Here is a 19,421-nt window from a genome sequence, read left to right on the forward strand (position 1 = left end):
AAGCCACCTGTTAGCACAGAACTTTGAGTCAGAAGCATGGATTGAACCAAAGCCTCTAACGAATACGGGAAGGACTGTGACTGATTTCAGCACCGCAAGATTGAAGCTAACAGCGCTAAACCTCAAATATGGCTTCTTAAAAGCAGGAGTATCACGTAGTTTTCCTGGCACAACTGCACACTGTGATATTTATGTCAATGAGGAACAAATGCCTAGCCAAATTCCACAGTCTTTGTTCAGACAACAGAAGCTTTGTCAATATAAAGAGAATAGTTTTATTATATTGATACACAATAGTACAATACTGTTGGAGCTCCCAATATACACGCAAAGATAGCTATAGGAAAATAAATGCATACACGTCAGAGAGGGTATTAAGAGACAAATTTTATTTAGAAAGTGAGGCTATGTACTAGGACATTTTTCTTCCCTGTAGGAACATAACACAAGAACTTTCTCCTACACAAAAGAGCACACTACAACAAGCTGATCACAAAGCAAACACATTTGGACAGTAAAGTTATGTATCTGTTCCAAATAATAAACGTTATGCTTAACACTACTTTCTCCTGAATGAACACATAACCAGTAAAAATGCACAGAAAGAAAAGCAACGAGGTTGCCCCTCAAGTTTCTTCTTCTCTAAGTTGAGGAAACCAAGTGACCTCAGCCACTCCTCACACATCTTCCTCTCTAAACCCTTCGCCATCTCTGTTGCCCACCTGTGGACACCAATAGTTTTATGCCCTTCTTATATTGTGATGCCCACAACTGTACACAGTACTCGAGGTGAGACCAACGTATATTAGGTGAGACCAAGGTCAAACTAACACGGATAGAACAATGACACGCATCCTAAGAAAACAATAAAGAAATTTGATAAGAAATGCCAAAAACAAAGATGCAAAAACAACCTAGAAGGTTGCGAGCTTGCTGCTGTCCTGGAAGGGACCTTCTGGATCAACACTTGCCATCACAACCACCCGAGTTACTCAACCATCCTCCTGCGGCCACGGCAAAGCGCCCCAGAAACGGAGAGGAGGGGACCGGACTAGCCCGGCCTCGTCAGCTGCTCCCGGTGACTCTTCCGGAAAGCCGGCGCGCTCGCCCATCCTCCCGTTATTTCCCGTGCCCGGCGGGGAGCCGCCCGCGGAGCGCACCCTGTCAACGGGCCGCGGAAGGCCTCCGGCAGCCTCCGCCTCTCCCGCGGGCCCTCCGGAGGCCGCGGCGCAGACGCACCCTTCCCGGCAGCCCTTGTGCCTCTCCCGGCAGGCTGCGCGGCGGCGCGCGGCAGGATGATCCACGAGCTGCTGCTGGCGCTGAGCGGCTACCCGGGGGCGGCCTTCACCTGGAGCAAGCGCGGCGGCCTGCAGGTACGGCAGGGCCCGGCCCGGCCCCCCCCTGCGGCCCGCCCGCCCGCCCTCATCGCTGTCATTCCCCGCAGGTGTCCCAGGAACTGCCCTTCTTGCACCCCAGCGAGACGAGCGTCCTGAACCGGCTCTGCCGTCTCGGCACCGACTACATCCGCTTCGCCGAATTCGTGGAGCAGTACACTGGGCACGTACAGCAGCAGGTGAGGCCGCCTCGCCGCGGTTTTCCCGGGGCGGGGCAGAGCTGAGCGGGTGCCGGTCCGCCCAAACCGCTCCGGGCACGGATGTGCAGCGGCACCGTTCTGCACTAGTTCCAACGAACGGGCTTTCTCGAACAGGGCTCCAGAAGGCTCCGTGTGGTGAAAGTGAAGGAGGGTCCGGAACAACCAATGTTGAAAGGTGGACTGAATGTAAAAATCTCAGTCCTGGGGAAACATGATGTGGTAATTCGTGATCACTGCAGATTCACCAGGGTTTGTGGTGTACGAATAAGCACTGGAGTTACCAGTGGGTACGCGTATGTGGATAACCATTCGCAGCCCTTGCGTGCATACACAGAAGAGCTAAATGAAACTCTGCTGTTTCTTTTCCGGGCACTTTCTGGGGGGTTAAGGTGCATTTCAAGATGTTGTGATCGTTGGATGCTGGTGTAACGCTGCAGAGAAATTCCATTACTCTTTAGACCTGCACTGTGGAGCTGATGTAGATTTTATTGTTTGCTTTTAGGACCATCATGTATCTCAGCAAAACCAGGGTGGATTACATGGGATTTATTTGCGAGCATTCTGCACAGGTCTTGATTCAGTACTGCAGCCATATCGACAAGCACTACTTGACCTTGAACAAGAGGTAAAGAAGAGAGAGTTGGAACAAGAGGCTGTCCTGCTGCTGACAGATTGTGGAAACTTGTCATTTCTGCAATTAATGGGCTATGTGGTAGTAGTTAAAGAGGCGACAAGATAGTTTTCTTTCCCCTTTAGGAATGGCTTCCAAATTATTCCTGTGAGGTGCCATTATAAATGACTGTTCATTCTAATAAGTAGTCAGTCCCCTTTATGTACAGTTCAGTAAGTGCCTCAACAGCCTCAGAGCCCATTGCTGTCTCAGACTATTGTGACTTCTGTTTTCAGTTGTGAAGGTTCTGATTAAATCCTTGGTGGCTTTGTAGCTGTTACACCTTGTGTACAGTCATTGTGCAGTGGTTTCATTAAAAGTTACAGCCTAAATGGGACATGACGCCAAAAAGATGGGGGGGGGAAGCTGTGAGAACTAAGGGTACGGAATATATAATCAAACCTGCTTTTTTACTTATCCATAACTTATTTTAATTTTTCATTAATTGCCTTGTTCTTACAGTTTTTGGCTGACCCACATCTTTCCATCTCACACGTTAATTATTCCTTGGACCAGGTATGTCATATTAATAAACACGTAGTATTCTTCGGTTACTCTTTCTGCTCTGTGATACGTCTAATGAGAACATGGGTGGGATAAACAAAGTATATTCTTTCATGTCATGTCATTTCGCTTTAATGCCTCCAAATTTGTAGTCCCCTGATCATGTTTAGAGGATTACTTGCACTTTAACACATATCTTAGGTTTCTCACTTTTACCCTTGTGTATTCCTCGCTGCTTGTGCTTAGTTTGAACTGCAGCTGGAATACAGTAATTTAGTGCATCTTGATCCAGGTGAGGGAATGTATTCTTTCCAGTGATTTTCAGGTCACAGAATGGTTTCCAATTTGTGGGGAAAGCATGATGATGGCTTGGTTAAATTAGTGTAATCAGCTGCTGTCCGCACTTACCCAATCATAATTTCTCTCTCTCTTGCATAGCAAACTAATTCAACATTTTGGTCCTTGTTCTGCAGTTTCAGTTACTCTTCCCATCTGTAATGGTCGTGGTGGAACAGATCAAGACTCAGAAGGTACAGTAAGATTGTACCCAGTCTCTCTTAACAAGTTTCTTCTTTAGCTGATAAAGTATCTTCTGACCTCACACCACAACTGAATGCTAGGAAAGAATTTGTTTCAGTAATGGGTGCCCCATTCCTAGTACTACTCTAAGTATTGAACGTTTCACAAATCCATTTACACTCGATTTAACTCTCTTTTCTGTTTCATTACTAGTAAGATCTTGGACAGATTTTCTAATTACAGCATATTTCAAAACACAAGATGCTGCTAATTGGACTTTCTTCTTTTCTGAGCCTGTTTTCTCTCCCACCCTCACCTGAGTTTAAAAAAAAAAAAAAAAAAAAAAAAAGGCGGAGGCTAATGTTTTCAGTGTCCAGAGACGCTTAGTTTTTGTTAAGGGAAACTTTTGAGAAAAAACTTGGGTGTGCAGCCTCACATAGGCTCACAAAGGTCATCACCTCTTTTTTCACTGTATAGAGTGTGTTTCATCTCTTTCCGTCAGATTTGTGCACTTTTTCTTGTTAGCTGGAAGTGTAGTGTTTTAATCATTTGAAAAGTTTAGTACAGATCCAAATAATAGACCTAGTCTAAATGCTTTTTCTTTCTGCAGATTCATGGATGTCAGATATTGGAAACCGTCCACAAACATAGCTGTGGGGGGTTGCCTCCTGTCCGCAGTGCTCTTGAAAAGTACGTAGATGCAATAAAACTATTTAATTCTTAAGTAGTAACTGGAGTTAGTGTCAGTGTGTTATCTTTCTTGTAAAAGCAGATAATACTTCTCAAAACAAGCCTGCATGATCTAGAAATAGTAGCATGCAGGGCAAATTGTCACAGTCCCCGTTACCTATCTAAAGCAGGTTCATTAAGGAATTAAGCAGGAATTAAGGCTTTCTCCATACTTTCTATTTTTGGGTATCTTACTGAGGTATCACTTAGGGCTGAGGAAAGTTCAGATCCTATGTTTTTTCTTCTTTTGAAGTCTACATGAAATGTTTTCCATGTAGCAGACCTATTACTCTTTTTTTCCATCCTTCAGGAAGATACATTTCACTGGGTGGATGTTGCTATGTTTTTCTGTCTTTGGTGAGAAAGTCAGGCCATTGGCTCTTAAAGGATAATTCTTTTCAGTGTTCATGCTGAAATAGTAATTGAGTAGAAACAGCAAAACTGGGAAGCCACTGCAAACTTCCTTATACTTATGGCAATCAAGTATTTCTCTCTACAGAAGCCACATATTCACAGGATATATTTGCTGCTTTGGTTTTTTGAGTGATCAGTTCATCCTTCTCTGATTTAAAAAAAAAAATCCGTGTTAGATATTTAACTAACTGGACTTACCAGAATGAGGTACATTGAGGTTTTGATTACTGCATGCGGAAACCCACTGTCTTATTTCTCTTGATCTCAGGATTCTGGCTGTGTGTCATGGAGTCATGTATAAGCAGCTGTCTGCCTGGATGCTACATGGATTGCTACTAGACCAACATGAAGAGTTCTTTATCAAACAGGGCCCCTCTACTGGAAATGTCCCTGGCCAACCTGAAGATGATGATGATGACCTAGGAATTGGGGGACTTACAGGAAAACAGCTACGAGAGCTGCAGGACTTGGTAAGGCTGCAAGTCATGGCTTGGCACCTTTGTTCCTTAGGTAACTAAAGAGGAAATGTATTATCTTGTTTCAGTGCAAACTATGCTGGACTGGTCATTATTGAGACCTGGTGTACTGGGTCTGGCATAGATGCAGTTCACTTTGTCCACAAAGCAGCATTGATATTACACCAGTGTTTTGGCAATTGCTAAACAGTGCTGGCACAGCATCAACACTTTCTCCAACCCCCTCAAAGCCAGTAGGCTGGGGGTGGGCAAGGGGTGTGGGGAGGAGACATTGCCAGGGCAGATGACCTAAACTGACCAAAGGCATATTCCATACCATATGACTTCACGCTTTGCAATAAAAGCTGAGGAAGGGGAAGGAGAAGGGGGGCGGGGGGAGTCTTGTTAGGAAAACATCTGTCCTCCCGAAAAACTGTGACGCGTATTGAGGCCCTGTTTTACAAGACATGGCCAAACATTGCTTGATGATGGGATGTTAAAAATAATTGTTTTCTCTGTCTTTGCTTCAGTGTAGCCTTTCTTTTTTTTTTTTCCCTTTTTTTTCCCCTTAATTAAATTGTCCTTATCTCAACCTGTGTGCCTGTTTTAATTTTTTTTTCCCCCTCTACCTATTAGGAGGGGAGTGAGAGTCGGTGTGGTGGAATTTAGCTGCCCATCAGGGTGAAACCACCACACCTGGTAGGATGGCAAATCAACAGAATATTGTCATAGGTTGCAGGTAGGCATAAAGAAGAGAGACACATTGGTGGGCATAACTGGATAATCTTGAGGCAGAAAGCCATATTGACAGAATCTGTGTAGACACTGGTGTCAAGTAATTTCAAGTGTGGTACTCACCCTGCTCTACTCTTTTCTGATTCCTTAGTCAACTCTTTGCTTTTCTCAACCTGGACATAGATGATAGCATGAACAACTGAAGGGGAAAGAGTGTAAGAAGCTTTGGTGTTGAGTTGATTTGCACCCTTTCTAGTGGTAGCTAGCTCAGGTACCTATTTTGCACAGCCATTGGTGCAAATCAGAGTGCAAATGTTACTTAACAGGGTAATGCCATTGACACTACTGGGGAAAAAGTTGCTAAGGAATAGTCTAGAGACTGCTAAGAACATGTCCAGGGTGCTAAGTTAAGCAAGGGGGCAGCCTGCCAGAATACTGGTGAAATGCGTTAACTCCTCATATAGATGGCATACCGTTAAATTGCTCTTGTGCAAAGCAGCTTTCCCAATGGAGTGATCTTCCACGCTTTGTGCATCTGAATATTTTTCACATCAGGTGCTAGTGAGGAACCACTCTGTAAATTCACATTTTCTAGTTTACCGTGAGAAAACATTTAATGGGCACCAATGGTGTTAGTTTGTTGCATGTAACTCCAGCTGTGAATGCATAAAAGATTCATCCCCATTACAACCTGCCTTGCATAATTATTAAGTGCCTTGTATAAACAGTCTTTGCTGAGGAAAGACTATACGCAGCCAAAAACAAGGAAAAACTTCAAAAGACGACAGAAAATCAGTCCTTTTACTGTATTGGATGTATGATCTATGTGAAAATTGGTAAGTCTTCTAGATCCCTGGTGGCAAACGTTGGCACATCAAGAAGATAACAAGACAGCCTAACTAAATCTCTTGTTCAGTATTACTGACTATTGATGTTGGCTGTTCTGCTGTCACATAGTAAAATAAGAAACCTTTGGTGCTGATGGGATAGACCAAATCAAAATTATTGGGTATTTCCTCATCTAAAAGTGTCAGAAGAATCTTAAGAATTGCCAAGCTGTTAACATCTATATACAAACTCATACTGAACTCTCCTATTAAAATGAAGAATTCATTCCCAAAACAAACGTTCTCAAAAATTTGGTAAAATAGTGTTTTTTGATTATGGTCTAATCAACCTAATCCTCCAATAACAAGAAAACCAAATGAAATAATCAGTATTGCTATAATTGCTTCTCTGAAAGAAAATATAGCATCTCTACTTGGAGTTCTAATATTTACTTATACCTTCAGAAGGAAGTTAATAACATACTGTGCCTTTGAAAAACGTTTTGGAGGAAGTAACTGAGAAAATTCATATATACAAGCCTTCAGATCCTTAAGCTGTCTATTCACTAGTGGAGGTATTTGTGTTTGTGCATCTGTACCACAAATGTTCGAGTTGTGCTAAAACATAGGAATAGGGATAGAGGAGGATTATTTTTGCTAATGCTAATTAACATTTTTATGGCAGCAAAAACCTAATGTGATGCACTTACAAGAATAATTCCTTTTGCTGTTGTGGCATTATCCTTTGGGAGAGCCAATTTACTGCTGTTCAACAAAGGCTGCACTTCATTTTTTCCCACCACCCCCCTTTCCGATGAAAACAACATCTTCTGTAGGGAGATCTGCTAGTATGCCAGAAGTAGAAAGAAGTTTACAGCCTTATTGAAATTAGGCAGACCAGATCTGCTACTTTTCTGGTTGCTTTTAATGTGCTCTGTTTATTTTTCAAAAATTTTAAGCCTGGTTTTCTCAACCTTTTGTTTCTTTTTCCTTGTGCCCTTTATCTTTTCCCTGGGGTCTCTGACAGCGCTTGATTGAGGAGGAGAACATGTTAGCTCCATCTTTAAAACAGTTTTCTTTGCGAGTGGAAATGCTGCCATCATACATTCCTGTGCGGGTTGCTGAGAAAATCTTGTTTGTAGGAGAATCTGTACAGATGTTTGAGAATCAAAATGTTAACCTGACCAGAAAAGGTAAGAAACCTCTTTCTTGTTTTCTTTGTTCACCTGTGAATGACTGATGAGTATCTTCCAAAATGTTGTATGAATGAATTCCTTAACAGTTGCTGATGATCAGCTGATATTCTTCAGAAAGTATGTAGGTCAGAGCAGTGGTCCCAGTGTTCTGCATCAAAGTGCTTGGGAAGGATGTAAGAACAGAATGAATAAAAAACACTCTCCAAACATCGGTTCCAAGTTTCCAGCAACAGGTCACCATGTGTTTTACTCTGAATAAATAAAGCTATTGTAAGTGTCATGTTGCCTTTTCAGTTTGTATCCCTGTCCCTGAAGGGTGCTGACAGGCACAGGAGCACATCTGGCTCTGAGTATGTATGTTGCAGGATGTGTCAAAGAATCATAGAATCATTAGGGTTGGAAAAGATTCTATGATTCCATGGTCTGCCAGAGGGTAGGAAGGCCCTCCAGAGGGACCTGGACAGGTTGGATCGATGGGCAGAGGCCAATGGAATGAGGTTCAACACGGCAAAGTGCCAGGTCCTGCACTTTGGTCACAACAACCCAATACAGCGCTACAGGCTTGGGGCAGAGTGGCTGGAAAGCTGTGCAGAGGAAAAAGATGTGGGGACGTTGGTCAACGCTCACCTGAACATGAGCCAGCAGTATGCCCAGGTGGCCAAGAAGGCCAATGGCATGCCGGCTTGTATCAGGAATAGTGCAGTCAGCAGGGCCAGGGAGGCGATTGTCCCGCTGTACTCGGCTCTGGTGAGGCCGCACCTTGAGTATTGTGTTCAGTTTTGGGCCCCTCACTACAAGAAAGGCATTGAGGACCTGAAGCGTGTCCAGAGAACAGCTACAAAGCTACAAAGCTGGTGAAAGGCCTGGAACACAAGTCCTATGAGGAGTGGCTGAGGGAACTGGAGAAAGTCTGGAGAAGAGGAGGCTCAGGGGAGACCTTACTGCTTTCTACAACTACCTGAAAGGAAGCTGTCGGGGGCTGGGGGTTGGCCTCTTCTCGCAGATAACTAGCGATAGGACAAGTTGCGCCAGGGGAGGCTCAGGTTTGAAATCAGCAGAAATTTCTTCTCAGAAAGAGTGGTGAGGCATTGGAATGGGTTGCCCAGGGAGGTTGGTGGAGTCACTGTCCCTGGGGGGCATTTAAGGAAAGGTTGGACGTGATGCTTAGGGACTTCATTTAGTGGGTGATATTGGTGGTAGGGGAATGGTTGGACCAGATGATCTTGGAGGTCTTTTCCAACCTTAATGATTCTGTGGTTCTATGATTAGAATCCAGCCATGAATAGGAGAGATTCATTACAAGATGGTCCTAGAAGTGGCTGGGGAAGAAAATGATCAAGATGGAGCCTCAAAGACAGCAAAACAAAGACAATTGCAGCTAGTGATTTTCTTTGAGAGACTGATAAGTTTACACTGGAAGATGGTTTTGGAAATATACTACATTAAGTGGGAAGGACTGATGTGGAGTCTCTATCTTTAACTTCTGTGTACAAAAATACTTAAGTGACTTTAATGATATTGCAAAGAACAAAGGACCAATTGAATCGGACTGTTTTTTTGCGTTCAGAGAGGTAGGAAGAAGAGTGGTTTTAAAAATAATAATAAATCCCCAAGTCCAAGCAGTAGGATAAAATTGAAAGGGACAGGGTATGTGGAGAACCAAACCAACTGATTAACACGGCAGAAAAGTTGTGGGTTCAACAACACAGCTCAATCCTAGAAAAAGGGCTGTTTGTTTGTGTAGAAAATCTTTTCCTTCTTTTTCTGCTCTCTGAATCTTGTTTTTCTACTCTGATACTAGAGCACTGTCACATCAAGTGTCTGTACTGTAATGGTACTTGCAGTACTAACCTTGTACTTTGAGGCCTCCCCAAGTTCCCATTCCTCTTCTCAGACATAAGAGAGTGCTTTCTGAACTGTACTGGAAGGGGTCTGCAATTTTCCAAATGGTATTCCTTAGTATTGTCCAAAACACTTTTCTTGCACAGGCTCCATCCTAAAAAACCAGGAGGACACTTTTGCAGCAGAACTACACCGACTCAAGCAGCAACCACTCTTTAGTTTGGTGGACTTTGAATCGGTGGTTGACTGGATACGGAGCACTGTTGCTGAGGTAAGGATCCTAGGACGGATAACTATACAGGCTGGGGAGCTTTTGAGTTTTGTGAATGACCAGAAGAAGGGAAGAACTTTACAATCAGTGATTAAACAGGAGCACGGAGGCTGCAGGTAGCTTTCAGGTTCCTATGGGGCTCAGAGTGTTGTGTTACTCCAAATTCTAATGATAAAAGTACACTAACAAATACCAGTCATTTGCATGGAGAAAAGCAGGGAATTTGTATGTAATGGTTGTTTCACTTGTGAAGACTTTGTAACTTCATACCATGCTTTTGATGTAACAGTTGGCCTTTTACTTTGACAAATGCTTTGCATTGGTGCTTTTTTTTTTTAATTTGGAAAAATACCAAAAACTGGATAAGTGAGAATATAACTAGGATGGGAATGAATTCATAAGACTTTGCTTATTTTTTGACATGAGGCTTCATGTTTTTTGCTGTTATGCATCAGCAGTGTTCTAATTAGCAGCATGGTTTGACCTCACAGGAGTTTTAGTGTGCTCTTGTATTTTATATGGGTGCTTTTTTGTATGCATCAAAAGTATTTTAAGACAGCTACTGATCTTATTTAATGGGTTTAGATAAATCTGAGAAGAGGTTTCTTGTGTTTTGTTTGTTGACTTGTTTGTTTCTTCGCTAGCATCTTTGGAAACTGATGGTGGAGGAATCTGATTTACTTGGACAACTGAAGGTAATACCACTGCTAGCTTGTTCTTGCTAAAGCAGCTTAAAACTAGTGGTGTCGGGTTCTTTTTGTTTTTTAATGGCTGTTCCCCCAGTAAATTCTTTACCGTCTTAGGCTTTGCATTTTCTTCTTTTACGTAAAGCTATTTTCATTTTCCAGATCTCAGGAATGAGTGCAGTGATAGAACTTGGTCAGAGTTAGAGGGTTATGTTTATGTGGTTTTGTGGTTTGCATCTTGAAGCAAGGCATTGTAAACCTTTTGGGCAGTGGCTGACTTTCAGAGCTCTCCAGCTGTTTTGAAATGGCAGAAGTTGTCTAATAATAAAATTGTTATCAGTTAGGACACCTAATATTTCTGTTAGGTTTTTGATATGCTTATATATAAAAACTTATCTCCACAGATTATAAAAGACTTTTATCTTTTGGGAAGAGGTGAGCTGTTTCAGGCTTTCATTGACACTGCACAGCACATGTTAAAAACACCACCTACGGCTGTAACTGAACATGGTGAGTGCTGCTTATTCACGTACAAACTATCCTCTCTATGGTATGGTAGGCAGATGGTTAGCTATGTCCAATACAGAAGAGCTCCCCATCTTATCCTCTAAATGTCTTCATTAGCTTTGAAAGAGCAGAACTTCTGAATTAAATTGTCCCACAGAGAGGGCAAAAAAAAACATCTTTTAGAAACTTTCAGATGGCAGGTTTCTCTCCATATCTCTGAGTGGAACTAAATGAAAAGAGTAGAAATAGTGCATCACTGTTGTCTTTTATGTCCCTGCATAAATAATGAATGAATGCAAAATTAGCACTAGCTGCAACATCATGAGTATTTGATAACTGTGCTCTCTATCTCTGTCAGATGTCAATGTTGCATTTCAGCAGTCTGCTCATAAGGTACTGTTAGATGATGACAACCTTCTCCCCCTGCTTCACTTGACCATTGAGTATCATGGAAAGGAGCATAAAGGTATCTACTTGCATTTTTAGTAATGAGTTAAGAAGAAATATGACGATCTTGTTTTCAACTCTATTAATTACCCTTCTTTGGAGTTTAAAAAAAATTATTAAATCTGTTCCCTTCACAGCCCTCCATGATGGCCTAGCTTGCTTTTGCTCTTCTCATTCGGTTCTCTCCCCTTTTCGTCCTTCTGTGGGCTGCCTTGATGGAGAAGAAGACTTAATTCAGTACCATATTTTGTTTTCAGATACTCCTCAAGCTCGTGAAGGGCCTACCCGGGAGTTATCTCCACGTGAAGCCCCTGCATCTGGCTGGGCAGCTCTGGGCCTTTCTTACAAAGTTCAGTGGCCACTGCACATTCTCTTTACTCCTGCTGTTTTGGAGAAGTGAGTACTAGGTGTGGTCTTTGTCTATGTCTGTAGGTTCCCTGATCTCAGACACTCATTTTTTCCCCCTTCTCCTGAGAAAAAGGTAGATCTGTAACACTGTAGCTTGCTCCCTGAAACTTAAAATTACTCTTTCCACTTAGTCATATTGAAGGTACACTTGTTACTAGTGACAGTAAGATCCTGGCAGATCTGTCAACAAAATAGATCTGTCAAACTTTAACTGCTTTTCTCTGCTTATGGTGAAATTACTTTGTACTTTTTAGGTCAATAACCAATACAAGTAGAAACCTGTTATTCTGACATGGGCCATTTCCTGCTCTACCCTATTGGCAAACAATCGTATCCCATTTCTTCTTCCAGTCTTGCACTGTTACCTTCTCCAGTACCTGTACCCAAGGAAGAGTTCCATCTTCAACAACTTCATATTTTTTGACTGTAGGTACAATGTTGTGTTCAAATATCTGCTAAGCGTGCGACGGGTCCAGGCTGAGCTACAACACTGCTGGGCTCTCCAGATGCAACGCAAACACCTGAAATCTAACAGAACTGATGCCATCAAGTGGCGTCTGAGGGACCACATGGCTTTCCTTGTGGACAATCTTCAGTATTACCTGCAGGTCAGGATTATACAGAATATTAAACCCGTATCAGTTAATCAGGAACTGGCAGAAATTCATGGTGGGAGCACTGAAGTCCTAAGCTAAAACTTATCTCTGAGTTTCCAGATTCAGTGCTACAATTATAGGTTTTTTGGTTGTTTGAATCAGTAGAGTTTTTGAGTGTTAATAGAAATGCAAATGTTATGGCTCTCAAGTGCTACTAAGCATTTGTGAGAGGCCCCACTCATCCCTGAAGTTGCATCATTAAGGTACCATCCTGTCTTCTTCCCTTGCCCTGTTAACTGAGCTCTAATTTAAGTTCGTTTTTATCTAAGAATTGAAAGAAGCTGTACTCTTGACCTTTTGAAGTTAAAAAGAGACGTTTCAAATCTAAACAGTAGTTAGTAGCAGCATAATTTTGTGAGACTCAATAGCAACAATAGCTGAACTGAGGGGATTCGACTTTCTAGAGTCTACAGTAACTTGGCTGAGCTGTTGCACTGCAGCCTTTGCCCTGAGCCTCCGGATAGCATCTCCCAGTGTAAAATTCAGAAATGACGACAAATACCTGTTTACACATTAGCTGTACATTTTTTTACTAGTTAATCTTAAAGAAAGCGACCAATTTCTTTTCTATTTAGGTAATACTTAAGCATCTATTTTTCCCCCCCTTATATTATTGTTACTATTGTTGTATATAAGTCTCCATTCAGGGGGCAGAGAGAAGGTGATGCTCAGCCTCTTAATCTAAGGGTAGCAATAGGGAGAGTAAGTTTCTGAATTAAAACTTTTAGCTGGTCTGAGGTCCTCCTTATTCCTCATAAAGGAGGATACTAATGAGATTTATTTTTTTTACATATCCATCAGGTGGATGTACTGGAATCTCAGTTCTCACAGCTTCTCCAGCAGATAAATGCCACACGAGATTTTGAGAGTATTAGACTGGCTCATGACCATTTCTTAAGTAATCTGTTGGCTCAGTCTTTCATCCTCCTAAAGCCTGTAAGTAGTTCTTCATTTTTTTTCAACGAGTTCTCCAATTGCCCCAGGAAGTAGCTTTGCAAACAGATCAGACAATCTCTTCAAAAAACAGATCACTGGTAATCTCCTGCAGAGTATAGACTGCAGTTCTAAGAATAAAGCAGGTATAAACTAGAAAAGATAAGTGAATTAAGATCGCTTAAGTTACAGTTGGTGGGAGTGGATGCTACATTCCTGGCAGTTTTTAAATCCAGGTTATTCTGGTGATCAATTTGCCTTAACTTGAAAAACAAAAAATGTTGCTGTATTTTTCTCACAGGCAATTTCATCAAAGAGGTACCAATTAGCATAGTGCTGGGAGCTGTATTCCTGAGGGACTCATACAGAAATGCATTAGCTAGGGAAAAAAAATTCCATGTCTCAAACTTTAGGAGGATAAAACTACTTCAGATGTTCCACAGTGGACTTCAAGGATGTTCTTATATTGTTATTCTAGTCAAAAGTATATTAAAATGTTGCTTCTATTTTTATTAAATATGTAGCCTTACAGAAAACATCTAGAAAGCTGGTTGGTGCCAATGAGACTCCGTGATACCCTGGGTCTTGTCTCTTTCATTATTTTGCTCAGTCTTTGAAGTGGTAACATACTAAATTTTCCAGTCTGGAACTTATAAATGTTCCAGTAGTCATGCATGTGAGGCATTTAGGCTTTTTCTTAACATTCTTGAATGCAAATTACCTTGCCCAATTGGTATAAGACATTCCAAGTTTAGCGAGCAGTGGAACTAAGCCCTTGAACTACATCTCTTGCTGTTCTTTAGTCTTAGTCTCAACCTTGAAGCTGCAGTGGTGGCCTGCTGGTTGGATAGGATAACCAACGATCAACTTCTGGGCCTACGTTGATGGCTGGTAGACTGATGCCAACGACTGTTTCCCCAGTGATGTCTGCAAAATGTGGTTGTTTTGGGGGTAGAGGACGAGGGGAGATGATGTAGAAGGTTGTGCAAGTCCTATTTCATTAGGGAAAAAGGCCTTACAATGCTACAGCTGCTTTATCATCTTCCTTACTGATCGTTTAAAAACACGGTATTAGTAACATCTTAAGTTATGAATGCTGCAACTTCTTAGATAATAAAAATGTTCTCTGGGGCTGAGCTGCATTTAACTGCTGTCTTGTACTTCTTATCCCATGCAGGTTTTCCACTGCTTAAATGAAATTCTAGATCTTTGTCATAGTTTTTGTTCTCTGGTGAGTCAGAATCTGGGCCCATTAGATGAGCGGGGAGCTGCACAACTCAGTATTCTGGTGAAGGTGAATCTATATTTATATGTACGTGTTTATCTCCCATGCAAATATCTGGCTAAATAGTCATCTTGGCTTTAAACTTACTTTGGTTCTACAGCTGTTAAGCCGAGATGAGACTTTCTGTATGAGTGCAGTAACTTTAATTAATCAATAACTCCTGGGTAGAAAAACTACATATGCACAGAGGGGAAGAATGTGGGCAGTTACGCAGAAATCACTCTACTGAATAGAAAGGAGGTGTGCATCAGATTGTACCTTTCCCCCTCCTTTTGGATACCCAACACCTAATAATTCTTGTGGCTGACAACTTACCTTATAGTGGACCGCAAGCATCAGTTCTTCTGCAGTGATTTTCTTCTTCAGGCTGTTAAATGTTTAGGCAGGACAAAGAGCTTTCCTCAGCATGCCTTGAAATGACTTCCTGTAATTTGTAGGGATTCAGTCGTCAGTCATCACTGCTCTTCAAGATTCTCTCTAGTGTTCGAAACCACCAGATAAACTCTGACCTAGCTCAGCTGCTACTACGCTTGGATTATAACAAATACTACACCCAGGCTGGAGGAACCTTGGGCAGGTAGGAGTATCTTCAGGGGTGCTCACAGAATTATTACGAGACACCTGAAACAAAGTGATCTAAATGATCGTGATTTTTATCATTTAAGCCATAATTATTAGAAGCAAAGCATTTGTAATACTATGACAGAAAAGTAATAGAGCCAGAATGATTTGACTTCCAGTTTTCATGTGCTTTTTCCCCTGCAGAATTTTACCTGCTATTTAATGTTGGCTGAAAAATGGTGATGTGAGTTGGTAGAGGGAGCTCCTTTCAATGTAGCTAATACAGTATCCTTCTCTTGCAGTTTTGGAGTTTGAACACCCAGACCTTTTCTTCAGACTGTGACCAACAGCAAGGCAAGCGGTGATGCCTCTTGTGCTCTTGGAATTTTTTCCTTGTAGTTGGTGCTTGCCTGATGAACCACTGTTTAAGTGGCACTTCCTGCCAATTCTGTACAATTGCCTATTGAGTGCAGAAAGCTTTTTCCTTTACGCTGAACTAGTAAAACCATACTTTCTGCAGCTCTGCATCTACTCATAAATGCTTCTAGGGAGGCAGTCTGTGCTTCTTCTGAAAGCGGAGAAAAAACAAGAATTACGATGTCAGAATTGCAGTATCTTAACTGGAGCTGGGCTATGATCCTTTGCAAGCTGGAATATGGAGGAAGTAGTCTGTTGTTTTCAACTATGACTGAAGTTTTGTCTGTCTTCAGAACTTCCACTTGTGCAATAAACTGACTTACAGGAGACAGTGTCTGCTAATCAAATACATACTTCTCTGTAAATGAAACAACTGCAATAGCAATTTGAGGTAAATTGAGAGGATAGAAGGAATGGATTTTAAGAATTTCCCTCAGCTGAGCAAGGCACATAAATCCAGATAGAACAGGAGATCCAGTAGCTACCACAAGAGATTGAACATTTATTTTATGATAAAAGTTCAGCAGATAAAACTATATACAGTAATCCATGCACACTGTCCAATTACACAAACATTTAAAATCTGATTAAAACAAGTCTGCACAACAGTGGGACAGCAGGGCAAAGTTTTAGTTTAGTGGGGGACATAGTCATGTTTATATTTCGGATGCTTGTTGTAGCCTACTCTCTCCCCAGAAATAAGGCTCTGGATCACCCACTCCTGCGAGACAACAGGCAGACGTAATGCTTCTGCACACTTCAAGACAACAGCTGGGCAGGAAAAGTCAGTCACCACCACATCATAAACACCCAAAGCAATATCTGCACAGGAGGAAAGAGGCATCGGTCAGGCTAAATAAAAGAAAAAGGATCTTTCCTTTCAGCAGCAGATCAGTGTGTTTCACTGCTATGGATTTCTCTACCACCCAGTCTCTCTCATTCCTAGCCCATGAATTCTCTTTGTTAGAAGACATGCTTTATAGCAAATCTGACCTTGCAGGTACATTTGCTCTAGTCCAGACAGAAATTAACAGAAAACTAGTAGCCAAGATTACAGGCAGGAGTAGATAACTATGAGTCCTGACCTGCGGCTGCATTTACTAAGGCCTACATCCCATATGGAGAGGAAAAGACAGTTGGGTATGTACACAGGAATTCAGAAGGACATGGAAACTCAATTTTAGTGGCCTGGGGAAGGCCCAGGAGCAATTCTTGACTAAGTTTCCCCTTTTAACATAAGCTGGAGGCTGATGGTTTGTATCCTGAATTGCTGCAGCATATCTTTTCACTGGAAGGTAGATCTCAATCAAGCAGACAGCTAGTGTCAGCATTTTGCCTTCTTTTATAGACATCCTTGCAAGCCATCCTAAAGGTTTTAAGACCATACTAGAGACCACAGTGGCACAGGATTCCCAACTACTAGGCCTGAGAAAGCCATTGAGTACCTTTGTTGTGAGCATTTGAATAATGCTGTCTAACCGATGTTGCTCCCCCTGTCATAAGGATTTCAGACCACAGATCCAGGAAGTTCTGCTGCTGGTCTGACACCAGGAGAACCTTCAGGTTATGAAATGGATTTTCTCGGGGGTGCCTGTGGAAGAAAGGTAATTGCAGATTGCTACAAATACCTGATAATCTGAGATTTTATTTGAAGACCATTATCTACTTCCCCTTGTCACCTTACTGGCTTTCATATTAGTTTTCTGAATATCTTGTATACAGTGACCTGCCCTCTTACCACCACCCCAAAACACCTGGAACAATTCTCTATTTATAGGTAATAAAACCAGAGCTAGACCACACTGGCAATGTCCACGGCAGCCTAAATTCAGAGTTGGGCTAGCTTCCTCCTTGATCCTGAACCACCTTTCCTGTGCATGTCCAAAACACCTCCACTTTGACAGGGCTGAGCAAGATGGCATCAGTCTCCTGCCCAAAAGCCTACAGGGATTTGAAAACTGCTTTTGTCTGTTCCTCGCCTTACCTGAGAAGTTTGACCTGACAACTGTTCTCTTAGAACAGACCTTCTGGATTAAATTCTACAGAAAATACAGAACCTGACTTCAGAATGTGCCAGCTCTCCTTTATCCATTTCTGAGCAATTAGAGAGGTCAGCCAAGTGCGTGGGAAATCTTGCCCGATTCCATCTTCCTTAAGAGGAGACTGAAATCTTTCTTCCCAGGAGACTTTTTTGTGCACATGGCAGCCACCTTGGCATTAGAGGTAAATCTAAGGAAAGAGGTGGAAATGCTGTTTCTATCTGGAAGGGAAAACGTGGGGAGCAGTACTAGGGACACCTTCAGAACCTGCAGTATTCGAGAGCCTCCCAAGCATAACGCTTCTCTCTCCTTACTTAAATCCTCAGCCTGTGCACTCAGATCGTGGTTATTACTTATGGCACTTACCATTCTAGCAATTTTTGCTCCTGGAGGCTATAACCAGCTGGCAAAAGGTAATTCCGGTAATTTTGAAGCTGGTTAGCATGACAGCTATCATGGACCCAGATATGAGACACACAAGGGATTCCTCTGGCAAGGCACAGTAAGTATTTCCGAGTTCGACAGTGTTGGTCCGCAATTAAAAGACACTGATATGCTGCATTACACTTCAGGGGAGATAGAAAAGACATGTAAACTGGAGACAAAGTGCTTGGAAAAAAAGAGCTGTTGAAGTTATCTTACTGCTGAACACTAAGGAAGAAAACAATCAAAACCCTGCTTTCACAGCTGTATTGTGAGAAAAGCAAATTAGATAAACAGATTCTGAGATCAGAAGTACCTATAATAATCACCTATTCCAAGCTATGTAGTACAGGCAAAAACTACCTAGTAAATTTTGTATAACTCTGTCTGCCGCTTCAGATAAAGGAGGAGATTCATCATTTAAATTGTTACTCTAAGTCAGTAGAGAAGACTGCGTCTTCGGGCAATGTGCTCCAAGAACAGTTTACCTTTTTTATTAAAAAATGGAACCTTATTTTCTGACTTGAGAAAAAGTATGTATATAATAAAAAAAACCCTACCATCTGCCTCAAAGTCTGCACAATGTTGTTCTGGCTTTGCCTGCTATTTTATGTTCTCCACATAAAACTACAGGAAAAGACTTGTTCTGGGAGCCATCATTACTTGTAATTTCATCATCACTACATCATACAAAGCTTCGATACAGGTGTGCCCACATTATTCACGCCTACGTATTTCACATATTATCTAATCTGATCCATCTGCATACCAGATCCCTCCTTCACAAAGAAGTTTGCTGCCTCCACAGGGCTTCAGGGATGCTACTAGGAAGCGTCTGAGCATAATACAGCCTTCAGACTATTACCCTCTCCTTTTTCAAGTGGGTACCAACAACACAGCAACAGGAAGCCTGAGGTCTATCAAGAGGGACTTCAGGGTCCTGGGGAGAAAACTAAAGGACTCAGGAGCACAGATCATGTTTTCCTCAATCTTCCCGTAATAACAGGGAAAGACGGGAAAAGAAAGGTAAGTCCAGGTCATCAATGCTTGGCTCCAAGACTAGTGCCTCTGCAAGAATTTTGGGATTTATAATCATGGAAGAGTCTTCAAGAATAGAGGTTTGCTGGGGCCTGGTGGGACCCACCTGTCTTGTTGAGGGAAATGTTTCTTGGCCCATAGCCTAGTGAGACTGATTGAGAGGGCTTTGAACTAGGATCAATGCAGGAGGGGGATACCATTAGGAGCACTGAAGTTAAGCCAATGGATGGTGGGTGTAGCACTGTCTCATGGCGGCAAGGCTAAC

At 42.1% G+C, this 19,421-nt stretch overlaps 2 protein-coding genes across 8 annotated transcripts in view; one reads left to right on the forward strand and one right to left on the reverse strand.

Moving 5' to 3' along the window:
* The first annotated feature begins 1,017 nt into the window (after nucleotides 1–1,017).
* Nucleotides 1,018–15,983, forward strand: TUBGCP4 (tubulin gamma complex component 4). Of its 3 annotated transcripts, XM_048046303.2 has the most exons (18): nucleotides 1,019–1,373; nucleotides 1,445–1,573; nucleotides 2,097–2,219; nucleotides 2,727–2,780; nucleotides 3,242–3,298; nucleotides 3,898–3,977; nucleotides 4,699–4,900; nucleotides 7,475–7,640; nucleotides 9,632–9,756; nucleotides 10,401–10,451; nucleotides 10,847–10,952; nucleotides 11,308–11,415; nucleotides 11,654–11,792; nucleotides 12,235–12,412; nucleotides 13,262–13,396; nucleotides 14,571–14,687; nucleotides 15,116–15,255; nucleotides 15,542–15,983. In XM_048046303.2, the coding sequence occupies exons 1-18, from the start codon at nucleotides 1,296–1,298 to the stop codon at nucleotides 15,552–15,554; spliced, it is 2,001 nt and encodes a 666-aa protein (XP_047902260.1). In that variant the 5' UTR covers nucleotides 1,019–1,295; the 3' UTR covers nucleotides 15,555–15,983. The 3 variants fall into 3 exon arrangements, with proteins under 3 accessions (XP_047902261.1, XP_047902262.1, XP_047902260.1); XM_048046304.2 differs by lacking the exon at nucleotides 14,571–14,687 and having other exon boundaries at nucleotides 1,018–1,373; XM_048046305.2 differs by lacking the exons at nucleotides 14,571–14,687; nucleotides 15,116–15,255; nucleotides 15,542–15,983 and adding an exon at nucleotides 14,197–14,563 and having other exon boundaries at nucleotides 1,018–1,373.
* Nucleotides 15,984–16,134: 151 nt separating this feature from the next.
* TP53BP1 (tumor protein p53 binding protein 1) overlaps nucleotides 16,135–19,421 on the reverse strand; it is a 49,116-nt gene continuing 45,829 nt past the window's right edge. For all 5 annotated transcript variants that reach the window (XM_067003552.1, XM_067003551.1, XM_067003547.1 and 2 more), the window contains 3 exons: nucleotides 18,062–18,261; nucleotides 17,102–17,247; nucleotides 16,135–16,478 (listed from right to left, as the gene is read on the reverse strand). In XM_067003552.1, coding sequence (XP_066859653.1) covers nucleotides 16,291–16,478; nucleotides 17,102–17,247; nucleotides 18,062–18,261 — 534 coding nt within the window. In that variant the 3' untranslated portion in view covers nucleotides 16,135–16,290. The remainder of the gene's footprint in view (nucleotides 16,479–17,101; nucleotides 17,248–18,061; nucleotides 18,262–19,421) is intronic.

The sequence above is a fragment of the Anser cygnoides genome, chromosome 11 (genome assembly GCF_040182565.1).
Source record: "Anser cygnoides isolate HZ-2024a breed goose chromosome 11, Taihu_goose_T2T_genome, whole genome shotgun sequence".
Lineage (NCBI taxonomy): Eukaryota > Metazoa > Chordata > Aves > Anseriformes > Anatidae > Anser > Anser cygnoides.